General features: G+C 45.4%; 1 protein-coding gene across 1 annotated transcript in view; it reads right to left on the bottom strand.

Moving 5' to 3' along the window:
* CASTOR2 (cytosolic arginine sensor for mTORC1 subunit 2) overlaps positions 1 to 25,547 on the bottom strand; it is a gene marked incomplete at both ends in the record, with an annotated part of 88,754 nt that extends 63,207 nt beyond the window's left edge. The window contains one exon of the mRNA XM_079545198.1: positions 25,435 to 25,547. Coding sequence (XP_079401324.1) covers positions 25,435 to 25,547 — 113 coding nt within the window. The remainder of the gene's footprint in view (positions 1 to 25,434) is intronic.
* Between the last annotated feature and the right edge of the window lie 759 nt (positions 25,548 to 26,306).

Here is a 26,306-nt window from a genome sequence, read left to right as displayed (position 1 = left end):
TAGGGTACGAGGTCACTGTAAAGCCCATGCCAGACCCCACAAGCTTGGCAAAGAGCTACACGTGGGCTGCTCTGCAGTGGATTTGGCCCCCACGCACCCATGGGCTGTCTTGCTTTAAGAAGAACTGCTTGTGCAGTGTTGCATTGCTGAAGAAATACTTTTTATTATTTATGGCATGTTTTTCTCAGGGAAATATATATTCAAGCTTGAGTATAACCTTAAAAGTAGGCTGAGAGTACATCAGGGAGTAAGAATGAGTTGAGCTAATGACTTGCTCAGATTCAACCTCTGCTTTCTGCACCGTTTGTTGAGGGAATAAGTTGCTCCTAGAACACAACTCGCTATCAGAGCATTTAACCTGGACACGTTGCCTCCTCCCTGAAGTCCACACACAAGTGTTCCGGGGTCTGCACATGGCTGTAATAGCAGGCAATTCATCAATAACCTCTCCTTCCCAGGTCCTCGAGGAGTATTTACCCAACTCTCAGGTAAATGAGGCAAGACAGAGCACGTCTTGTTCCCAGAACCAGCCCTTCTCTATCAAGTGCTAGACACATTTGCAGAAAAACAAATTAGAGCATGTTAAAACACTTCACTTAATTAAAAATAAACCTAGCAGTATCACAAAGGTAAAAGTAATTCAACGCTTTGGTTAAACACTGAAAACAGAGCTGCAGTCTGTGAGCTCTCTCTGTGCATTCCAAATGCTTTACTTTTCAAGCACAATAATGGAGCAAAGAGAGAAGTGATTTGAATTGGCTTTTAAATCATAAAATATATGCTTGAAGTACCCAACAAAAATTACTGGACACAAGTGGAGGTGGTAGAAGACCCATCCTTGGAGAGATTCAAGGTCAGCTGGACGGGCTAGGAGCACCTACTGGAGCTGTGGGTATCCCTGTTAACTGCAGAGAGTTGGACCAGATGACCATAAAAGGTCCCTTCCAACTCAATTCCATGATTATCAATAGTTAGAATTTTCAAGAAAATTAAAAAAAAAACAAAAGACAACTGCAGATTTCTTCCTGTTTGTCTGGTCTGCCTTTTCTCAAGCTCTCATTACAACTGGACGCGATACCTGGCTTCCTATGGGAGCATGACAACCTTGTACGAAAGGTGGAGGAACACTCAGTACCACACTGAGCTCTTCTAAATCCTCCCCGGGACCCCCCTAGTGCCCCAGAGGTGGTACATCATGTGTTCCCTCCAGCAAACAGCAACGGCTCCCACTGAAACAAGACCACAGATGGGCAGGGATCCTGCAGTTCTCCACGGAGCTAAGAAATGGATCTGTCAGACGTGCTGTGAAAAAAAATGGAGGAAAAAAAAAAAAAAGGAATGCAAAGGAAGAGAAATTTTTCTTCCTTCATTCAAAATAAAGTGTCGCCAAATAAGCAATCACCATAACCTTTTTTTTTTTTTTTTTTTAGAACTGTTTTCTTCCTTCAATCTCATTCCCAAAGAGAAAGTTATGCACACCTTAACTTCTCCAGCACTGTGCTTTAGTTGACTTCCTTACGAAAATACATTAAAAGTTATTAAGAAGAACAAAAAAGCAACAAAAACACAGATTACTCATTTCTTGGCATTCGGTGGTAGGAATGCTCTGGGGAGATAGAAGCATAACTCCAGTTTTCACACTAATATGCCTGCTTTAAGGTGGTAAAGTCCATTGCTTTGGACAGCTTTTATTCACTTCATTTTTACCGCTACCACTTGATGGCAAAATGCATTTTTCCTGAAGATTTATGGACTCGCATCTCCAAACCCAACTGCATTTTCACCACTGAGCACAATGGAAGCAGGCTCCAGGTGCTAAACGTATCTATGTCCAGTTATTCCAAGAACACAAATTAATGCTGAAGCATCCATCTGGCATAACAGATTGGTTGGTGCACTTTGTCCCCCGCTAATTAATCGGTTAGTTCTACTGGGTAATGAGAGATTTCCCCCAGTTCTCTGGTCTGGGAGGACGGGTGGGCTAACCCAGGCCTATCAGCAGGACTCGAGCTGCCTTGGGGACTCACAGGTATTTTCTGAAGGGCTTTCATACGGATAATCCTAAAAATGTAGAAATATATAGAATTTTATATATATATGTATATATATATATATGAGCATTTCCTGCATTCATTTTTGGGCCCCTCACTCCAAGAGAGATGTTGAGGGCCCTGAAGGATGTGCAAAGCAGGGCAACAAAGCCATGAAGGGTCTGGAGCCCACGTCTGATGGGGAATGGCTGAGGGAATGGGACGGGTCAGTCTGCAGAACAGGAGGCTCAGGGGGGACCTTATCACAGCTACCTGACAGGAGGTGGTGGCAAAGCAAGGGTCAGCCTCAGCTCTCAGGTAACAGCGATAGGATGAGAGGTGATGACCTCAAGTTGCACCAGGTGAGGTGTCAGGCTGGATGTTAGGAAACATTTCCTCTCCAAAAGAGCATTGCTGCAATGGCTGTAAGAAAGCAGCTGGAAGCAGACTTCCCTGGCTCAGAAAATACAGAAAACTTGGGGAATTTGTTTGAACCACCTACGTATTCAATACACTCCAGGAAGCATTTTGTTAGGAAACTTGTAAAACTTTGCAAAAACAAACGGAAGTTGGGCTCTGTTTAAGCTCGATCACCAGTTTATTTCCCACAGTTTTGTCAGGTTTAACTCCTGCAAGCTGCTTATCTACAGCTTTCACAATCACAGACCTGTGCTGCTGAAGGAGCAGACCCAGGCCTGCTGGATGCACGCACCTGCTGCACCCATAGCACTGCCCTCCAAAGAAGTGCTTGTGTCAGGAGCTGAGGGCTTAATTTACCAGACATTCACAATGGAGAAATACTACAGGTTTACATGCTCTCTAAACTCCTTTTTGTAGCTCAGTTCAGCATGTGAAAAGGCAGGGATGGTTTCTTGCTTCTGTTCTGTTGTGTAAGCTAACAAGTGCAAACTCAGAGTGGGCTTAAGGATTCCTCACCATCTACATCATAAAAATATTCTGTATACACTGAATGCGACAGCCTGGAAAACTGCCTTTCCCAATGGCATTCACATCCTTGACAAAACTGTGTGCTCAGAGAGGCCTCAGTGATGTGAGATGGTCCTAAAGTTGGGTCCGTGTCTCCCACTGAAAAGCTCCTTCTCACACTTGAGGGCAGCACAGATGAAAATACACAAAGTATAAGTCTCTGGAAAACAGATACCTCGCAAGCCAGTGAAACACTCATCAAAATAGAAAGCTGATTCAACGCTGTAACAATGCAGTAAACAGCCCAGTTCATCGCTACAGGGCCACTGCTTCTTTGTGCAGGGTTTGACTGCTCAGAGGGCATGTAAAAAACAATCTATTTTGGTAAAAGAGAGATGCTCTCTGAACCCGTGCACAACTTTAAAAATACCTGGTGTCAAAAAACAGGGACTTTCAGTGCCTGGCATCACAAAGCTGCCCCAGACTGCCCAGTGAAGGATGTGGGGAAGAGGAAGTATTTGGGATATATGCTCACAAACAACATGAGAATTGAAACGCATTTTAAATCTCCCCTACAGGATGTGGAATCGTGGCAGGGCGCCATTCTGATAGCAGAACCATGCTTCAGTTGGGCATCTCCCTGGGAAGGAGTGGGCCCTCTACTCACACCAAATGGAGGTCTGGCTTCCCTCCTCAGCACCACCCTGACATTTCCCCCCCTGCTCATCATTTCTTTCCACATCCCCTGGCAAACACCAAACAAACCCAGGCTTCATCACGCTGTAACACAGCAGCCCTCAGCCTGCAGGAGGAAGGCACGGTTACATGGGCAACAGATCATCCATTCCCTAGCAAAGGCTGTCCATGTGCTGAGGCAGGACCAGCCTCCTGTGACTGCAGCATGAAGCCTACTGGAAGATGGAAATGTGAAGATGAAGGACAGGAAAAAGAAAGTTCATCTGCTTGGGAGCCCTCAGAAGGAGGGATTTCATGGAAGTTACAGAGCTGGGAGCACTTAGGAGCTCTCACGATCCAAAGGTGTGCAACCACATATTATCTGAGCACAAGTACTACAGTTGGACTAATTACCCTTTAACTGCACAGGCTCAAAACTTGCAATAGCGGTTATTTCAAAGGCAAAAAGGTCTGGAACCACTCTTCCAGGAAGAGCTGCCAATAGATGCCCTTGGCTAAACATGTTGATGAAGTACCAAGAAGCCACATCCCTACAGTTTCCCATGCAGGAAATTCCAGACTTAGTCAAAACTTGGCTTCAGACAAGAAATAAAAGCTCTTCAAGTTCAGATGTCAAATAAGTCTTCTGAGCAGGATCGTTTATACAGTCCTAAGTATTTAGTTTAAACCTCTATCACAAGAGCCACATATTTATTATTCCTATCTCAAAGGTAATTTATCAGTCCTCCCCCTCCTCCAAAGCCTCCCAAACAGTTTTCTCTTTACATATTCACACCCAGAGCTTACTCCAAGGTCTTTTGGGTAGTAGGGAAGAGGACACAGCTGGAGATGAGAGAGAATTACCATCTGCAAAAGCGGTGGATCACATTCAAGTGAACGATCTCCACAAATCTGGAGAGGGAACTGCGGTGGAAATGCAGCTGTGGAACACACCACTCACCTCTCCCAGCTCCTGCACGACACCATGCCATCCTTCATTGCAAAGTGGTTAAGAAAGCAAGCATCATTCCCTCAAATCTCTACCCAGAATAACATGATTGTGCAAGACCAAGCAGAAGAAATAAATAGTTTCAGGCTTGTTTGCAGATAAATCTAAACTGAAAGTCTGGCTACTAATCAGAGGAAAAAACAAACAAACAAAACATACTGAATATATTTAAATAAAACTCAACTTTTAAAGCAGTTTCCTATTTGCTGGGGCCCAACCTACTGTTTTTTTGGGGGATATGTGGGGATGTTGTTTCTGAAAACGACATGCCCAACCCACACCTACCTCACACAGGTGTTCTGTGGCTTAACCACTCTTAATGAAATGCTGCTGGTCCTCTGACAACTATTCCTATTCAGAGTTGGTGGTAATGCTGCTCCTAAAGTATTTGGCTGGCTATGGGAGGTCCCCAGGCAGCATCTTCTCTGAATCTACGTGGCCACTGCACAGCACTTCCTTGCACACCCCAGCTAGAAGCAACTGAGCAGCAGGCAGCAGAGCCCAGCAGGCAGTCTGCACATCTTCAGTGCTCACATTCCATGCAGCAATAATCAAAAAAAGATCATTTCCCGTAGCAACCTGGAGAAGCCACTCCAACAAGCCCACTGCATCGCATTCTTTCCATTTGGCCTCTGGCAAGTCTCTGCCTGTTTGAACAGATGCCATCAGCACTTGTCCACGTCCTGCTGTGCTGGTTTTTTTCCTACTTATTCTACCCTTCTTCTGCTTAAAAGAATAAACCAGCTTTTACAGCCTGAACTTCACGGCAAAAGATGGCCCAACATTAAACCATTTACCAACCAGATCGCCGCGTACAAGTCTACGTTTAAATGCTGCCTCCAACAACTGACATACTACAAATACAGTGGTGAAGGCCATGTCAGTTGGTAGAACTGTGCTGAGAGGCAGTGCTGGACAAAGAGGCCCTTCATTGGTAAGGAGTGTACAGACTTTTCCTTCTGAAGCACAACCTCAACCCCAAGCTTTGGCTGGGAGTCATATGAGAAGCCCGACAGAGACTCACAACAGAGTCCATCCGTTTGGGTAAGATCTGTGCCTATCTTCAGCTGAAGATATTGTTACACACCGTGCTTAAAAAAAAGAACAAAAACAACCAACTTCCTTACAGAATCACCCAATAGCTCAGGTTGGAAAGGACCTTAAAGATCATCAGGTCCAACCACAGCCTTATCTTTTCATTCTCAAAGGTATATGACTGTTTGGGATTTGACTCAGAGAAAATCCAACGATGCCAATCTGATTGTTTTGCTGTCACTGACCCCATCGTATGAGTTGTTTTTAACTCCAGATTATAAAAATAGATCATACGAAGCTCATGGTATGTATTTTAGGCATCTGAACTAGAGGGAAGAAAAAAGTAAACCTGATACATGTGTAACTAAAGAGGCTCAGACTGGAATCAGTAAGAATAATCCAATTCTCAATAAAAAACAATAAGATTTTAAAATGAAAGTTACTGTTTTGACTGTGTATGTATAATAGATCTGAGTGAAAACACTTGAAGCCATCTATCCTGTATTTTTACTCTAGATTCCAATGAAAATGGCCACAGGCAAGAGTAGGTTGTGCAAACTCCTTTGCTACAAAGCTTTCACCTCTGATTTCATTATTTCCCAACACATCTTTCATGCATCGCACTGAAAAAGTCTTGAGGAGCATCAAACACTTACAGGAAGTTACTATTTCTGCCAAGTATTCAAAGAATTGCAATCCCTCTGTACCAATTGCTGAAGATGGCTCAGGCAGACGTGGACAAAACATTATCCTCAATGACACCCTACAGAACTTAGCTGCTTTCAAAAGCAGCCCTCTGCTCTTATCACTTTGGAATCCCACAGGACTGTCTCCAGAAGTACCGCCCAGCTTTTTCTTCTGCCAAAAGGAGGGTTCACGCTTTGAAAAAGTTAATGAGTAAAGGTTGGAAGCAAACGAACCTTGCAATTACACCACCACACACAGGGTTATGGCCGGCCAGAGGAGGGAACTGGGGAACAGCTCCCCGCTCCCAACTTGCATTCCCCATTTATCAAGTTACTTAATCACATACCTAGGCAATAAATTTTAACAGAGTGACTCATGTGCTTGAAGGGAGGCATGCCTGCAGGCCTCCTGATGAACCCGGGATACTGGGAGTTTTGCACGTTGACCTTGCAAAAAAACAACCCAATATAAAACAAGGTAGTGTTGTTGGTGGTTTTTTGTTGCTTTTTTTTTTTAATTATTATTGTTAAAAAAATAAGCACACCCTCCTGTTGTTGCCACTGCTTTCACAGAAACATCACCCCAAAGATCTCATACTGTGGAATGCCCGCATTCCCTAAAAACTGATCCACCAAAAGGCTATTTTGTAAGCCATGCCTTCAGTCAGCCCACGAAGATAACTGGCTGGACCATTAGCAGAACTCTTAGATAAAAACTGAACAACAGCTACTTTGATCAGAGGCGAAATGATTCCTGCAGTCTTGCATTACATGAGTGACACCAAGAGTTGATGCTCCCATGGCTCTATTAAGCCAGCAGTTGATGAGGACCATTAAAGCAATGACCTCTTCTTTGCCAAGCTGCCCAGACAGCAGGCTGCCCACCCTTAACGTCTGCATGTCTGTACAACACTGCCACAAATTCCCAATGAAACAATTTCCTAATGCTCCCAAGTTTCCTGCTGTAGTTTTTTTTCCCCTTCTCTTCTCAAATTAAGGTAAGAGAAAACATGAGAAAATTGGACATGGAGTAAGCATACAGCTTAATTACCTACAAGGCGATGGATAATCAAAGCAAGTCAGGGTTGAAAACAAGACAAATACGTTCTGACTTTTATATAAACATCAAATATCCATAGTTTATCCCTAATTACTAAAAGTACTCACCGCAGGCTGAATGTAACTGCATAATTAGATCTAGTGAGTACAAACACGAACAGAAATCTGTGTCCGCACAAAGCTATGCAATAGGAGCTCAGCTCCTCATGTTTTATTGTCATGTGTGAAAAATGTATGAAAAATAAATTCAAATCTACCAAAGAATTCCACGCACCTAAAAAAAAAAAAAAAAAAAAAAAAAAAAAAAGAAAAGAAAAGAAAACAGCACCAAAACAACACAACAACCCTTCATCATTCTCTTTTGTAAAAGATTAAGTCCCATGTTTTCATACCAGGAGGATGCAAGAAGGAAGTAATTAGCCTTCGTATCAAGCTTGAAAACAAGGCCCTAAATCATATGATACTCTAATGTCAGCAAAAGGAAACGAAAAAGTGGCTGAAAACACAGTACAAATCATGGGAAAAAAAAATTATCAGAGTGCAAAGGAGCCTCCCTGTCTTCAGGCAAGCTCTGGTCAAAATTCTACAAGTATTATCTACACAACAGCTTAGTCAATGCTGGGCTACACCCGAGTGCATCTTGCCCTGCCCCCAGAGAGCAGAGCAAAGGTTTTGTCCTGGTTCTTCTGATACCCACTGCGTTGGGGAAGAACTTTCGTGCTCTTCTGAGGTGAAAAGCACTTGGAGTTGTCACCTCTCTGCAAGGGAACGGATGGAGGCTCACATCTAGCCCTGAACCCCTCAACACAAGGAAGCCAGCCAATGTACCCTTAGTCACCTAAAAGCCATCTTCCAGCTGCTGGCTATGGCTGCCATGTCCCCTTTGCACCCTTGGCCCCATGACTGGCTTGCTGGAAAGGTCAGAACAATTTTCCAGAGTGAAGGAGGACAGGAGGATGCCTCCCAGTCTGAGAGGCACAGGAGGGAATAGTTCTGCCTCTGACCTTACCCACACAACCTGCGTTAAAGCCCTATTAGTCAAATACATGTAAGCAATGGGATGGTGCTTACAGGGATGGGACAGACCCATCACTCCACAGGCGAGAGCATGAAGCATCGCTACACTGACAAACACTGCCTAAAAAAATGGAGAAAAATATCCACTGCCAAGCTCTGGGGGGTTCAGAACTACATTTAGAAGAAGGGGTGGGAAATTAATTGGAGGCCAATAAAAGCAGAGTTCACTGCAGATAATGATTTCCAGCTCTCTGGATTTATTGACAGCCATAGAACTGCCTGGTTTCTAGCTGAGCCAGAAGCACACAGAGGGAAAGCAGCAGCACTTATCCTGGCACACAAAGCAACTGAGCCAGGTCCACGCTGCGCTGACCTCGCCATCTGGACATGTGGCAAGCGCAGAACAGAGACATTTCCAGAGTTATCCTCTATAATCACGTAAAACTATTCTGATGAAAGAGGCCAAAAATCCCATGCTCCAAAGGCCCGGCTGATAACTGCCATCAATCAGTCCCGTTCACGGACGCCAGGCCTCACACGGTGATGCCCACATTATCACTGCACAAACATTAACAGATTATCACACTTCCTGCACGAGGATGATTTTCATTCCCCCAGTCCTACTAAATGAGAGAAAAACAGCAGGTAAGAAGCTGATCTCATATCCCCAGTGAATAACCGAAAGGGCTTCACTGGGGCTGCGATGTGGTCAGGATTAGGTCTGAATGATGTGCAAGAGGCTCTGCAGTGATTCGGTTAGCAAGCTAAGAATAAACATCAGGATCCTACACTGCAATTCTGTACCTGCGGCACAAACACCACCAAAGGGCTCTGTCCTGCCACGCTCAGTGTGAGACCACTGCCTCTGCCTGCACTGAGCACTGGGGCACAGAACTGGGCTGTCATGGAGCACGAGCTCGCTTTGCTCAGGGATCTTCCAGCAGCTATACTGCAATGGGCCCATGCTAGAAACTACAGAACAGCAGCAAGCTCCTGCTTTGGTATTAGACCCGGCATTATCAGCCCGTGTCTCCGTGCCAGGAATTCTGCAGGAATTTGCTCTCTGCAGCCTCAAGAGAAAGAAGAACAACAAAAAAGATCAGGCGAAGAGCAGAGCGGGAGAGAGGGAGAGAAAGAAGATGAAAGGCTCTGTAATTACAGTTTGACCTCCTGCAAAACACAGGCTGAAGAACCTGATTTAGTCATTGCTGTATCAAACCCAAAGTTTTTCTGTGCCTTCAGCCTGCTTGCTGCATCACCATCTGCATGCAACAGCTTCCAGCCTGCACACAGGGACAGGCTCTGCCCCAAGGAACCTGCTCAGCTGCAGCAGCCAAACCCCACTGCTCCAACAGCAAAGGCTTTGGCCAGCTGAGCACAAGTGGCACTTCTTCAAAACAACAGAGTTTTGGCAGAACCCAACCCTTCCAAGGCACCAGATGCATTAACATTAAGGATTCAAAAGGAGATCCCTCCAACTACAAAAATATATACAACCCCTCCCACACGCCCTGACATAACAAGACTTTACAGGGCTAGTGGGAGCAAGCACAACAGTTACGATATGTTGAAACAAGCAGTGTCACTCATCCCCTGCCTCAGACGACAGATTGACAGATTGCCAGCGCAGAATTTGCAGGCGATTTCAAAAGGCAGCAAGCTGAAGACAAACTGTCAGCAGAGGGACCAAAATCTTTGTTGTTTTTTTTTTTTTTTTGGAAAATGAATAAACACAAATTGCTGAATCCTCGAGCGCCCTGGACTCTTAGTAAGAGCACAATCCAAAAGAACTAACCCTGCTATGTGTCCACAGAGAACAGTGTTCTGCTTAGGAAAGGTGCAAACTGCTTTCATGAAGGATGCCATTATTTAAGTGTCAGCAATCCAGACCAAGAAAAAAAGGTTAATGCTGACAGAAAGCCATCAGAGGGTATTGTGCAGTCTTAGAAACCCAGCCACGACCCACAAATCAGAAAGATCAGGTACTTCCACTGCCATGTCCCCAGTTCTGGGCCCAGCCATTAGTTTGCAGAAGGGTATGAGGAGAGATGGCATGAAAATGGCAGTGCTTTTCTATACTTCAGCAAGAAGCATGCTCCCAGTGTTGTCTGCAGAGGACAGAAGTTGCTCTGCACACACAAACCTTTCAGGAGGAGATACCACTTAGCTAAACGGGTCCACGGGTAAAAAGAATACTAACAAAAGCTTAATAGAGCCTGTTCCTTAAACCTGTACTGAAGTTTGCTACTAGTTTAATAGCAATGTTGCATGCTGTGAAGGAAGGCCAAGATGAGGCATCCTGGCAATCCTAAGAATTGAACCACAATTCACTGATTTCTGTAAAATGAGCCTCATTTTAACCTGGGGTTAGAATGAGCAAAGCTGCAACGGCTGCAATTTTTGTTTTTGTCATCTGGAGTTGTGTGTAACAGGCAGCATCTACTATGCAAAGGACCATAAAGAACTGAATGTAAGTGCTGGAAAAAAACCAACACTTCAGTCTATCAACAGGAAGGGACAAAGTCTGTCCCCTTCGATTACATCAATGTCAATGAAGCCACTCAAATAACTTCTCCTGTTACACAGGTTTAGCTCACTCCTTGCCTACCAAAACCACTCTGTGTTGAGCCACACTCCCGTTGACTCCATCCTTGGGTGCAGTGCCCTGATTGCAGTGGGCCTGTACCACCATGCCAGCTGTAACACAAGCATGCAGGGCTCCTGGAAAACAGCACCAAACGAAGCACTGAATTCATAAAGGTGACGGAGATCTGGTGAAGAAAAAATAACTGCATGCTTTAACTGGAATTATTTAAGCACCTCAGCAAAGTAGGTAGAGTTTGGCAATACTGAGTACTGTATCCAACAGAACAATCCCTTCACCTAAGCTTGCAGGACGGATGTGCAGAAGACCTGCTCCCCATAATTATTTATAACAAAAAATTAAACATATGTTGACCAAAAACCAAAGTTACATGCAAAATGTCCTGGATTCTTGCTGAAGTCTAACGCTTTGTCTTCCTTGCATTCTTCTCCCAGCACAGCATCCAGCCACTGCTTAGCAGTTTGAGTATCTGAAGTATTGTGGACTATTCTCAGCACAAAGCTGCTCCTGAACAGTGATGAGAGCTGCAACATAACATCTATGGGGAAGATACTGAAGGTGCAGGTGCTTCTATCAGCATCTTTAAGCCCAGCAGAGAGTGCAGTGGCAGCAGAGCTGCTAAGCAATAGGATGGGAGCACCGTAAGCTTCAGTTACGCAGAACAACAGGTTGGGAATGCTTTGGCAAGATAAAACTAAGCAGTAGAAATGATACAAATGAGCCTGGAATGGGCTGGTGGGGAAGAACTGTCACCAATCCTGTTGCATGCTAAGCTTCCTGAGCTGGGAAACGCACCATGCAATGCCAGGAAGACAGCATGCTGCTTTCAGCCTGCCCACCCAGATCCAGCCTGGGTGTGTTTCTGCCATTCTGGTACAGGAACTTCTCCATTTACATAATTCACCCAGAGATAATCAAGAGCTGGCTTTAATATAGCATGAATTAATCCAAGAACTGCAATGCATGCTTAATCGAGCAAAACGGTTTGTTTTCCCAGAAACCTCAACCATTTTGATGTTGAATTTGTGACAACAGAAGTCTACAAGAACAGAACCTCTTACACCATTTTTTCAGCTTGGGCTCCAGCTCACTGCAATCAATGCAAAGAAACTTGCTGTCTTTGCCAGGTGCAGAATTAGGTTAACAGGGCAGATCCATAGCAAAGTAATTGGCTCAGATATTGACATTTATTCTCTTGTATCTGTAGGCATGAGGAAGGGGGGGGGGAAAAAACAGCTCCTGCGTGAGAAAACTCTGGTCAAGCATAACCTGAAAATCAGCTGTTTTTCAGTGCAGGGAGCAAAGTCACTGCCATTTGTTAGCCCTACAGCAACCGAAGGCAACAAAACAGGACATGTTTGCAGTAGGAACAACCTGAACAACTGCCATTTGTTTTCAAATGAAGACTGCAAACTGCTGGTTGAGTGGGAAACTTTCGCATGGAAGAGACAGACACACCTGCAAGCTTCAGGTATTTCCTTACCATGAAACCAGATCTTGGGAATGAGAGAGATTTACTCAGCACTTTTCCCACCTCTTGATGCCAGAAATCACAAATTCATTTGAAGCATACAAAGTCTCTATAGAGACAATCATTTCACAACAACCTGATCTTTTCTGTCTATTAGCAGGGGCTGGACTCACATCCTTCAATACTACGTACAAAGACGAACTAAATCTCCAATAATTGACAAGAATAGATGTGGCCAACTGCTTTCTCATATGGTTCGGAGATATCACAGTCAGGCAGCATCTTCTCAAAACACAACGAGAGATGACACTTCATCAGACAACAGAGATGTGCCAGGCAATAAATCTTGCAGCAGAAGGCTCCTTCCTATTTTAATTCTGGTCGTCACCAGCGGAGAGATACAATTGTCTTTCTCAAGCTACAGCAGACAGAAGAGAGGGGAAGCCAAAGCAAACACCCCAAGCAACTGAAAACCAACCCAACACACTGAAACACTCAGGATTTCATTTAAATCCCAGCGTACTCATCCTGGCCTAATAAAAATAGCCCACCCCACCGTTTGCACAATCCCTGAGATCAGTGGATATTATCCCTACAGCTGCCTGTGCTACTCAGAGCAGCAAGGAGGCTTGTTTCATTCGGGCACATCCATCTGTTTCCCCCTCCCTTTTCTCAGATGCATCATTTCAGTCCCGAGGATGGACCCAGATTGAGACGTCCCCCACGGTGACACTGCTGACCAAGGGTGGGTGTCCCCACAGCTCTGACATTTTGCTCCATGGGAAGATCCATCCACCTAAAGGTTAGCAAATAGAGCTCTTTTGCAGCACACCACAGGTTTTCATTTGCTCTCTGGCCACTGTGGCTGTCAGTGAACAAAGAAAAGGCTCTCATGTATGCAGCAGCACAGACTGGCACGGACTACAAAAACCCACTGAAAAGCAGGGCTGACATTTGGACATTCGACCCATCCCAGGCTATGCTGAGCTGGTTACAGCACCAGATTTACCCAAACTGTAGTCTGAAGCTATAGATACGTTACTGCTGGGTGGATTAGTCTTCAGACAGGAAGTTTTGCTTTCCATCCCCAGCCACATATCCAGGCAACACCAAAGCACCAGCCCAAACTCCACTGCCCTGACCCCCCTCTCTGTCCTTCAGCCGCACAGCGCAGCCAGGCTGTAAGAAAACAAGCAGTGGCAGCAATAAGAGGCAGAGCCAGAAGAATTTAAAGCGTTACCTCTTGAAGACGTGGATATATTATCCAGTAAAATGCATTCGAGTATCAGTGGCCACTGTTTCTTTAGAACAAATGCTCAGAAATAGCTCCTTCCTTGCTGGCCTCTGACAAACAGCCCTGACAAGGAGCCAAGGCACTCAGGGAGGATATACGACTACTGGGAGCAGGACTAACACCAGCCTCCTTCTCCCTGCGTGCCTGGGGGTAAATCACTTCACCTTCCTGTGCCTAAATTCCATGTTTTGTAGCAGGGATAATCACTCTTTGCTGTTACAGAGCTGCTTACCAGTGACGGACAGAAGTTCAGGCACTGCAGATAGAAAATTGCCCCTCCACCCCAAATGCTTTACAGAAAAGCAACGTTTGTAAAAAAAGCAGATTTCAGATTCGGTTCCCCAGTAGTTACTACAAAGAAGAGCAATTTAACACAGGCTCTACAGATGGGGGAAAAAAAAAGCCAACAACACAATCTCATGACATCCTTTCAAGCTCAGGCTTTTAACCTGACACTTAAAAATATATATATATGTAACTCTAAATGTGCAATCACATCAGAGACAGAAAAAAGAACAAAAAAGGTGGGCGATATTGTTCTTTCTGGGCAAAAAAAAAAAAAAGAAATAAAAAATGACAGTGTACTCAATTTGCCAGTTTTGTAGGTGATGTGACAGGTCCTCAGTTCACGGCGGGGCAGACGGAGAACAGAATGATTAGCAGGGTATGATGACAGTGATCGCTGGCTGGTTCCTGGAGAGCTGATAAGTTATTAAGCCAAACAATGCGTCGCTATTATGAGCAAGTCAGTGCACTAACTGTAATTTCCTTGAAAGCTGAGCGGTGCATGATTATACTTGTCCACTCAGACTCCCTGCTGGCAGCTCCGCATTCTGCTATTGTTCTGAGCTCCACAGCCTTCCCAGCGCCCAGGATACAGCCGCCTGAAATGTATTCTTCACATTCAGCCTCCGCTGTAGCAGCTGTCAGCTGAAGGGGATCGGGAAGAGAGACGTTCTCCATCCTGAAGCACAGCTATTAGAGCCCCCGAAGGATGTGGTTTTGTTTGTCAGCACAAGCACTCATTTCTAGTTGAGAGAATTCCCATTAAAAGGGTGCTCTGACTGCGGAATAACATATATACACATGTATATGTATGTACGCTTGCATACATGTGGCTTTTTAATACACACATACACAAACACACTCATACAAGTATATTCCTGTTTCCTTTATGACGTTCAGGAAGACTGCTGTTATTACTGGCAGCTCAGATGGACATCTTTCAACTCAACTCAACGTATAGGCAAAGACAACAGAGCATGCTTTCACTAATGCACCCAGAAAAACCAGGGCCTGAAAAGGCAAGCGAAAATGAAGGCAGGAGCAGCAAGACAACAGGGGTTTCAAGTGGCTGATGCAGACTGGAGGCATGGCTTTCACCTCTCCCACCAAAAAGCACGGACTCCCATTTTGATTAACCCAACTAATTCTCAGCAGTGCATCTTTGCTCTCTTCTGCATGAAGCACCAAGAACCCCCAGAAAGCTGTCAGTGTGTTTGTCCACGATGTGATTATTAAAAAATCCCTAAGCATCCTTTCTCACCCACACTAACAGGTATTGCAGAGTTTATGCCCCTTTGCCCCCAGTGAGCCTTGGGGTACAAGTGCTTTGGTCTCCAAAAACACTACATCAGGTAACTCACATCAGATTTGATCTGAAGTGAACATTAAGTGGGAAGCAAACTTGACACGGCGTACATTCGACAAGTGACTAAAAGGTTCCAACCCAATTTAAGCTCTGCTTCATGGAAGACTCATTTAAGGAACAGCACAAAATTCTTTCATTGTCCTTTTCTCTGTGCTGATCCTGGAAGGAATACATAATCCGCCGTATGTTTAAACAAGCCAAGGGAAAAGTACCACTCTATTTTGAATCCAGGAACTGTTCTATTCCTGTCACTGAGCTCTTTCAAAGACAAGGAAAAAAAGTGTTACTGTTGGAATTAAAAACATAAAAGGAGCAAATGTAATATTCAAAGCATACTAGTAATACGTGTAAGCTGTGTCTATCCTATTAGTTTGGAAAAGCCATTACTACATTACTCACACCTTCACATGTTAATTTTATCCCTACAAGATGATCTAACCATCTGATCGGTAATAAAGGTTAGAAAGTCCAACAAGGATTTCTTCAAAATTAACTAACCCACGGCTGCACTACAGCAGACATCTGTGGGCCCGTGCCATAAACACAACCCAACCGAGCTGCCTTCAAAAGGTGCCTTTTTTCCCTTTTTTAAATCCCCTGAACTTGGATCACACACTCCACAACACTGGAGGTGGGAGCTGCTGTCTCAGGGCTGGGAATTTCATCAGCTGCTCGGCTGTGATCCTCCAACAACACCCAGACTACAGGACAGTGAAAGGTAAAGGCTGCCCAGAGGTGGGTGCCCCATCTCTGCAGACAGCCAAGGTCAGGCTGGAGGGGCTCTGAGCACTGATGGAGCTGTGGGTGTCTGTGCATTGTAGGGAGCTGGACCTTTGGGGGTCCCTTCCAACTCAAGCATTCTATGGTTCTGTTCTTTGATTCTAAACACAGAGCTTGTACCTGCTCTGAGTGTCCGTCTGCAAAGCCATAAGGAAGCACACAGTTCTGTCCCAGCCCGTGGGAGCCCCAAAGGAGATGAGCAGCAGTAACACGGCATGGAAGGCTCTCAGACATGGATTAACAGCCACAGATGTACGTAACATGATATACTACGAACACAGAAGAAAATGAACATAAAGCATATGCTGATGTACAAGTGTATCACAGAAGGACACCAATCTGACACGAAACATTTTACACATACCTGCTATTTGTCATTGCTGACTTTTTCCCCTCCCCACCCCCTCCCAGTAAGTAGGTCATTATCACTTCCATAATGAGACACCCACTGAAAATACACTGCTTCAGGAGCCCATTAGGAGCTAATAGATAACCGTATTGTTTTGAGACTATTTCATATTTAAATCACTGCCGGAGATTACAATTCAGCCGCCATCTGAATGAACAAAGCCATTCAAACGGGTCCAGGATGGACAAAGTCTTCTTATATTTGTCATTCCAGGCTGATTTCACACTCCTGTGCAAAGGAGAAGGATTTCTGGCCTATGACAGCACAAGAGGGACAGCATCCGCCTCACAGTGCTGTATGCTGAGTCAAACCAGGGGACGGCTGGACTCCAGGCCAATCTAATACTTTCCCTTATTTATATCAAGGACATAAATTAAACTTCCACGAAGGGGGCTGGGGTTGGAGAGGCTCCATTGGCCTCATCCATCCATCTAACACTCCTAAAACTGTAATTCCATGTCTCTGCTGATACATGAGCACGTGCCCTTTCCAAAGGCCAGCTCTGCTGTTATCCAGCTATGGAATTTTTTGGCTTCTACTTTGTTTAAATCAGAGCAGGCTCGAGGTTGCTCAAACTTCTGCTTTTTTTTTTCCCCCCCTTCTCCTTCTTCTCTCTTCCCTTTAAGCAGCATGTGGCCAATATGCAGCCTGGAGTAAAAAGCTCACAAGGAAACAAAAAGAACCAATAAACCAACACAGCAGTTATTCCTTCATACTGAGGGATCTCTCCAAAGCCAAGAGGTCACATAACCTCACTTCAAAAAACACTTGGTCCTGTTTAAACAAGGCATTAAATCACAAATTATACGGGATACAAAACGTAGTGCCAACAGAGCACAGAGTTATGATGTCCAGAAGAACAACACACCACAAAAAATAGCAAAGCCACGTGCATGGCTTCAGGTACAAGACTGAACCAGGCAAAATCCAGAGCCACACCATCTCAGTCTATCATAATCCGTCCCCCATTTATCTCCACAGTGGTGCGAGGTTCATTCTAACCTGCCCACTTCAGAGCAAAGTAGTTAAGATTTGAGAACAAAAGTACGATTTCATTTCAACATCAACACATCCGATTTGAAGACACCTGAAGTCATTTTTGGGGCGATGACATCTGAGGTGTAAGAAGAGTTATCAAAGGAAGTGTACTGATTGCTGGAACTGCACAGCACACGTAACGAGGAGGAATGGGTGACATGGCAACTGGAACCAGTCCATTTACGCAATAAGCCAGATTTTGACTGCGAGAGCATCTTCTGCAAAGAGAATGTTTTCTCGTTGCTAATTACTCAGCTCAGTTCAGAACCATCACTGGTTCATTCCGGGTTGAGAAACAAATTAGGAACTGAAAATGCAAGCAAGTCGGCGTTTGTTTGTTTGCTTTTCCCCCTGTCCCACTCTGCAGACCTGCGGGGGGCTGAGACCGAGTGCCCCAAGTTTTGACATGCATAGTCTCCAGTCACTGTCAGTTCAGTTTGTTCAGTACAGATCACATTAAATTGCTTAGCTATAAACACTAAATAGGTTCAGGTATTTTTCTAAGCGCTCAGCACATTTGCCTTTGTTTATTACTTAAAAAACAGCAAATGAAAATGCTTGTTTGTTACCCCATTAAACTCAAGCTTCAATTTCCACCCAAAAGCTGCTTGAAAAAGATCACAACTGAAAGATTAATCATGTAATAAATAAGTCATCCATCATTTTCAAAAAATAAAGACTGAGTAAATCTATGTAAATGCATACAGCTGCTTAGATGCATACAGAGTATCTCTCATTATTAAGAACAATATTTTTTCTTTTTTTTTTGAGACTGTATTTATGTGCAAGTGAGCACCTCAGAGGTTATCAAGAGAAGAAAGTCAATCTTTATTTAGGAAAAGGAATAAAAACTATGAATGTTAAGGAAGATCAACACGGGCCGTTTCCATCAAGGTCCTGAGGTCAACTTCAACCAACTCCCTCTGTATGACAGGGTATGTTCTGAGACATAAAACAGTGTTGATCACACAACTTTTTACCACAGAAGTAGGGTAAGTATTCAGGCATCACCAAAACCAAAACCAAAACCAGAGAGTACCATCACCCAGATTCAATGACATGCAGTGCTTGTCCAAGCCTGGACAGAAAAGGATAGGAAGAAAGTCACACCTCCATTTTAACTGTTCAATTCATATCAAAACCTGTAAATTTTCCCCTCCAAGCTCTAGAAGCTCCCCCAACAAATTTATTTTTAAATTCACATATTTTAATACTTCATACAACATCCTAAGGTTGCATTTTGCTCTATCCTTACGTTGTGCAGCCTGCGACTCCTTACGACATCCCCAGCGTCCTCTCTGATGGAGATGCTAACACATTGTAAATGAAGAAAAAAACTTTTCTTTTACAGATATATCTTCATCAACCACACTTCTTAATATATCTTAAACATCCACACTTCTGAAGGGGCCAGGTTCCCACTTAATCAACGCTTTGTACTGGAAGTATTTGGGTCAAGGACTTCCTACCAACACTAACAGCCTCCACATCCCCACCAGACAAGAACAGCACATGCATCTTAAAAAACATCAATTCCATCATGTTAATGAAACTGAACTGGACCAGAAAGGTCTGAAAAACAAGCACCTGGCCTCCAAGCAATGCAGCCATGCCCATACAAGTGTACCTCAGAAGTCCCTCAAAGACTAACAAATGGTTTGCTGTCACCAAACAGACTTGCCACTCATCTTTTCCTTGTGCCAACTTTGTGCTCAGCAGCACTACTGCAGTGAGTCCTCCAAAGCAGCAGGTCAGAAATATTTTATTTTGATCTCCAGTTAAACGTATTTAACCAAAGCAAGGAAGTCGGTCCTGGTTGGTGAGGAAGTTTAGGAATATTTAAATAGGATGTGAAACAAAACAAACAAACAAACAAAAACTTATCAACCCATACGAAATGTTTATTATACATCAGACCACAAAAATGAGATCAGACTCTTTATTTCCACGGGCAGCCCAGCAGAACACTGCACAGTAAGTCCAATAGCAACAGGGGATCATACAGTCACAAAAAAGGCTTCATCAATCTTCATTTCTTTCGTGCCATAATTTTTGTCTGTTGCTCTTTTCTCCCAACAACTGCAGCTTCTGTTCAGCTCTATAAACCCAAGCTGAGCTCAGGGGGAGCGATCTTTTTCACTCTGAAAGCATGGAATCATTTAGGTTGGAAAGATGGCTAAGACCATCCAATCCGAGCACTGACGGTAACTGCAACTTACAGGCTTTGCTCTGTTGATGCTGCAATGAATGGAGTTATTTCCTCAGACTCCTGTTGTATAATCCTTCCTCCACCAGCCCTCAGCTATCAGCAGATCAGAGCTGGAGTTTACCCTGGAGTTTGCAGTAAACAAAAGAACAAATCCGCACTGTTTTCCCCTGAAAAAAGGAATTGTAGCCCTTGTCCACACGCATTAAAACACGCAGGACGATTAAGGAGTTGTGCATGAGATAAATGAGGTAGTGTGCTCAACAGATTAAAAAAAAAAAATAGTCGAATTAAGTGGAAAGATTTACGTATTTATAGAGCACAAGCAAGGCATTGTCAAATAGTTTCAGCCATCAAACGGGGCCTAATTTAAGTTATAACTCAGTGGTAGGAACTGCCTGTGGATTCCAACCATTGTGTTAATGAACAACTCGACTGCTCCTTCCGGATGACAAATGCACAGCTGCCACACTTGCCCTACCAGACCTGGAGCACCTAGATTGCAGAGGGAGCCATCCAGGAATTAACGAAAGCTACATTCTCCTTTTAAATACTGATTTCCATCCTAATAAATACTCAGCTGAAGGGAGTTTTGACGAGTTACGTAGCAAAAGATAGATATTTTGTCCCTCTTTTTTTTTTAATAAATATTTCTCAGCTCAACATTGGTGGGCACAAGGCTTGTATCCAACACTGTACCCTCAGATGATGCAGTGTCCGTGCAATATCTCTACTAAAGGATGGAAACAGCTTAATGTGGGAAATGAGGAACAACCACCACCCCAGTACAACCGCAGCCAGGTGTGGTTTGATCCAGAGTTGCTGCTCTGCCTTTGGAACCCCATTTGGTTCCTTGGGATGGATGGCAGGGAAGGAAGAAAACAAAGCAGGGCCCCACCAGGCAGCCTCCACACCAGGGGAGGGAAAGAAAGGGAAATAATAACAGCATTTGAAGATGAACAATAAGAGACCACCAGGAAGGAAACCTGCTCTTTACAAGGCTCAGCGCATTAAAATAGTGCAGAATGTCCTCACAGTCCAGTGAGGACACCCAGCAGCCCAGAACACTAACTAAGGACACGCACAATTCAAGAGCTTATGCCCTTCATGAGGCTCCAACACAAACTCTCTATTCTGTCCTTCTCATTCATTGGATTCTTACGATGCTGACTGCCCACCAGCAAGCCCTGCACCCCACACACATACATGGGAATGCCGTAGGAAGGCAGGCAGGTAGCTTAAGGCTTTCCAGGGCATCTGGATAACAGCGTGTGGATACTTCCATAGCAGATGGCCAACAGGTGGGGCTGAGAAAGGCTCAAAACCTCAGCAACCACATCAAACAAAACCCAACTCAAGTCCTTTGCGAGTCTTTGCCGCAACACAAGCAACCTGCTTTGGGTGAGAGAACACCTCCAAAACCTTTATGCAGTGCCTTCCTCTGACACGAAGAGTGGCACAAGCCAAGAGGAGGAGGTTTTAATAACAGGAGCAACCCATCCTTGCCAGATCACCCCACACTGCAGACTGATCTGCACTTTATACGAGGGGCACAAATTCCTTTTATTTAGCTGAGGTTACACCAAAGGGGAAGGGCTGGTGAGCTCCTGAATTGACCTTAGACTCTGCACAGATTTTCAATATCTATTTGTCCTTCCATGCTTTGAAACCCAAAGTGGACCTTTATTATAGCACCTCCAATTTCAGGGCACCTGGGCAGCAAGCAAGTAATCAGGGAGTGACAAACACTCATATTAATAGCAACAGCACGTTGTTTCTAAACAGCAGTATCAGTTACTTACACACTAGCGAGCAAAAGGGACAGATCACCAAAAATACCATCACAAACTTAGCAAGAATAACAAACCTGGTTCCATTGCTTGTTCAAAGACGGAAGAAAATCCAGTCTGTTCTGCAATGTTTGTCATTCCCTACTTCTCATTGCGCTCAACTTCATCCTAGCTGCAACTTATCATCGTTAGAACTTAAGGAATACCTTTTTCCCTCAAGTACTGTAATTCCTTGGTTGCCACCGAAGCATTATGTTAGTGGACACAAGAGAGGGCAGGCTGTTTGGTAACTCATTGGCTCCTGATGTTCAACAGTCCATCACAGCATTACCCAGATATCAGCAACCAGGGGCTAATTATATCATACAGACACAGTGCTTGGAAGAACCCCGACCCCACTTTTTTCTCTGGGACTCGAACTCTCCATGTATAATTTATGAACCCAAAAGAGAAGGTCGGGCTCACTTTACTCCTCCTTACCACGCACACTGGTGGCTCAGAGCTATCCAAGTCCTCCCTCTCCATTCATAATTAATGTAGTAAAAAGAGAATCATAGAATCATCATAGAATGGCCTGGGTTGAAAAGGACCACAGCGTAGCAGGGTTCCAACCCCCTGCCATGTGCAGGGTCGCCAACCATCACACCAGGCTGCCCAGAGCCACATCCAGCCTGGCCTTGAATGCCTCCAGGGATGGGGCAAAGATGTCCTTACAAGTGTTCTGACACCCACCACCCACACCTTCAGAACAGGCTGGAGATCCTTGGCACTGAGGAACTCTCAAGCCAAACACAGGCATATCGAGATCAGTAAAGCTCTACGAGGATCAAGAGGAGAGCAAGAGCAAAGAAGATGAGATAGATGCAAATTTCAGCATGCAACTACAAATGACATGGAGCAGATCCTCCACTAGGGTGCCCGGCAGAGCTACAATCAATAGATCTGTGCTCATTTACACAAGCAGAGCACTAGCAGCACAACTAAGCTGGAGTTTCACTATCAGCTACCACTGGGCTACCTGGCTTCAGGCAGCTTTACATAAAATGCAAAGTTATGATTCACTGTTTTTCCTGCAGCTCTGCTCAGCCTGCTGCTTTATTCACTGCTGCTCTCACCTCTTCACCTCGTTAACTGCTTTCTTGCTTCTGGCCATCGGAACTGTTCCAAAATTGCTGTTCTTTGTGCAAAAAAAAAAATTAAAAAAAAAATTGAATAAAATACTGCTGTTGTAACAGAAGCTAAATTAAAAGGCTCGTGACATGAACAGGGGCAGACAAAGTGGCGAAAGGCCAACTAAAGAGAGGGGTGTTTGTTACTGCTCCTTCCCCAGAGGATCAAGAAAAACATTCAAGATTTTAAAATCTGTTCCAGCCCATCTCCTTAGTGTATAAGAATGTGAAAGAGATTCCAATACTCCTCCCAGATAACCCCTCAAAAGTAAGAGCCTCTGTAAAACCAGCACGTTTCCTAACACAGGGATACCAGCGATGTCACTGCCACCTCTCTGGATCGCGTCCATCCCACAGATCATTATCTCCCACGGGCACAGATAAACACTCTGTTTAAGATCTCAATGGGAAAAGCATCGGTGGGTAAAAGTAACTTTGGAACCTCACCAGAAAACAGCAGCAGGGACATGGGTGGCCCCATCCTCTTGTCCTTCCCACACTCCCAGGTCCTTTTCAGGCAGCGTGCTCAGGAGGGGGCATTTGCCTTGCTGTAAGCTGCCATCCCCAGGGCACTTCTTAAAGAAGGAGGGGGGATCTGGTGCACTGAAGACCTCCACCCTTCTCACACCACCAGGCTATGGGGTGGGCATCCCACCTGCAATGTGGTACAACCCACTGTCCCAAGAGCAGCACCAGCTTTCCCTCCCCTCTCCTAAACCTCCAAAAGAAAAAACAACCAAGCAGAAGGGAAATAAACACAAGCTTCCCAAGCCAAGCAAAACCTTTCCACAAACAGTTTGCTTTTCCTGACCAGTGAGATTCCATGGAACTGCTGGTGGTGCTCTGCGAGCACAGAAAGGGTCGGAGCCCACAGCAGCAACCAGGCACAGCTCTGATCTGAGTGCTGCGTGCAGGAGGCGATGGCACACCTGGATCAACACTGCCTGCTGCCCTGACCCCTCTCCAACACCGGAGATGAATTTAACACCAACCAAAAAAGGATAAGTGGCCGTGAACTTGAAATACACGACTAAGTCAATACCCCACCAATACCCAGCCCATGCAATAGGAGAGACGGGTTTAAAGGTCTCCTGGCTGATGCGAACGCTGATACTTTATGCATTAGCACCCCCCACCCATCCCCTAATCAGCAACCACTTTTAATAAGTACTGAAAAAAAAAACCACATGAAAAAGAGCAGTATCAGCCTGAAGAGCTGTGGGTACCCCGTGGAGCACTCGGGGATGGCAGTAAACAAGGAGCTGATATGCACACACTGCACAGCGCTGAACCGAATGGGATGAGCCCCAAATCAGAGTGAGATTTCAATGCATGAAGTTTAGCTGGAAGATAAGGGACCGTAATCAAATTACACCACAAATAGATCCATTCATCCGTGAGCGTTATTGCAGGGAGAGGATTGAATTACAGCTCGGGCTAAAACAATTTCAGGAATAAAAAGGAAATTTATTAGCTATTTATTATTGTCCCGCTGCCAAAGAAAATTTCCCACCTTCGTCACAAGAATGCAATCTGAGGAGAAAGCTGAAATACTAATTACCAGGCAGGAAAAACAAGAAGAGTTCGGGTTGTATTATTTACATTGCCATTCCTCTTTCTGAATAGAGCCACAAAGTCAACCAGCCGAGGGAAGCCACGAGAAGAAGCATTTGCAATTCCAGTTGTTTTGCTGGGGAAGGCCCAGGCGCTGAAATGCATGCAAGGAACCGGGCAGAGCGATGGGGTTTTCCTTCCTCTAAAAAAGGAAAATTCCTCCCGGTGCCTTCCACTACATTTTCGGTTTTTTTTTTTTTTCCTCTCTCCACAAAGCTATCCCAACAGCACGGGTTTTGTAGAAGACCAAGTGCAAGGTGAGCATTCCCCCCCCCCTCTCCCGTCCCACCACCCCCATCCCACCACCCCCATCCTCCCATTTGGCAACGCTGAAGAAGAGCCTCCTAAGGCAAACACGGCTTTTGGAATAAGTGCTGCAAGCAACAACAACCGGGTCGGGGGATGGGGAGGGGGGGGGAAGGAAAGAAAAAAAAAAAAAAAAAAAAAAAAGGATAAAAAGCAGCACCATTCCTCCCGCTGCTGCCGCTGTTGTCCTTTGTTGTTCGGCCCCCCCACCTGTTCCCAGCCCGGGCCGAGCGATGGGACCCCACGGGGCCGCCCCGACGTGACTGCGGGACCCCAAATCCAGCGCTAAGCCCCGTGCTGTGGGACGGGGACAGAGCGCTGCGGGGGGCACCCAGCGAGCCGCTAACCCCCCCCCAAACCCTGCCCTGGGGAAGGAAGGTGCCCCCTGGCCTCAGCCCCCTGCCTCCTCGCACGGACGGCTGCCTCACCCTCTCCCCCCCCATCCCCTTTAAATGCAAGATACCCCCAGCACAGCCCCCCGCCCCATGGCAGTGAGGGTGACCCTTGCAGGAAGCTGAGTGCCCCCCACCCTTACAGCACCAGGTTCCCCCCGCCCCCTCGCCCCCAGCAGGACGAGGCTGCCCCCACCCCGGCACGCTGCCCCATTCGGCAAACAGGGGCTGTCCCCCCCCCCCCCCCCGGTGCCCCATCCCCGACACCTACCTCGTCTTGGAGGACAGGAAAGCAAGTTTGATTAATCCATAGGTAAACAACTGGATGCTCTCCTTGGCTATGCTGGCCACTCTGAGCCTGTGCTCTAGGATGTGCAGTTCCATCTTTTCCTCTTTCTCATTTGTAGTTCATCTATCCCCGGGGTTTATTTTGTGTTTTTGAATGGGGAGGGGGAGGGGGGGGCTGTTATTGTCGCTGCCTTGTTGGTAGTGGTTGTTTTTTGGTTTTTTTCCTCCTTTTCCTTTTTTTTTTTTTTTTCCTCTCCTTTTTTTCCTCCCCTCTCCTCGGCTCCTTCTCCCCCTACCCGGCTCCGGGGGCGGGGATGCGGGTGCCGAAGTTGCGGGGCGGGAGCGGAGCGGAGCCGGGCAGAGCAGCGGCGCGGGGCGAGCAGCTGGGCTCGCTGAACAAACAACTTGCCACTCAAGCCCGCCGCAACGCGCATGCGCGCCGCCCCGCCGCATGCCGGGCCTTGGAGTCCGCGCCGCCGCGGGACGGGAGCGGGCGGGACCCGGAGTCCAGTCGGTCCCATTGCAACTACCTTTTTTTCTTCTTCTTCTTCTTCTTAATGTATATTTTTAAGCTTTACTTATAATGCTATCTCTTTCCTTTTCCTTTCTTTTCTTCTTTTTTTCTTTTTCCTTGCTGTTTTTTTTTTCTTTGATTGTTATTTTTACTGCACGTACCCTTTGACTCTGGGTGGCATGCAAGGTGCTCCTTCTCAACCCAAAAGCCAGCAGAAAGGAAAACTTCAGACATTCTCATAATAAATAAATATTCTCCTCTTGTCCGGTTCATTCTCCTACACTGGCGATATGCAGCCTGCATCAGTTTCCCTACAAAAAAAAAGGGGAGTGATAAGAAAG

This window comes from Tetrao urogallus (assembly GCF_951394365.1).
Source record: "Tetrao urogallus genome assembly, chromosome: 20".
Taxonomy (NCBI): domain Eukaryota; kingdom Metazoa; phylum Chordata; class Aves; order Galliformes; family Phasianidae; genus Tetrao; species Tetrao urogallus.
Note: the sequence above shows the minus strand (reverse complement) of the source record. Positions and strands in the feature narration are given on the sequence as shown.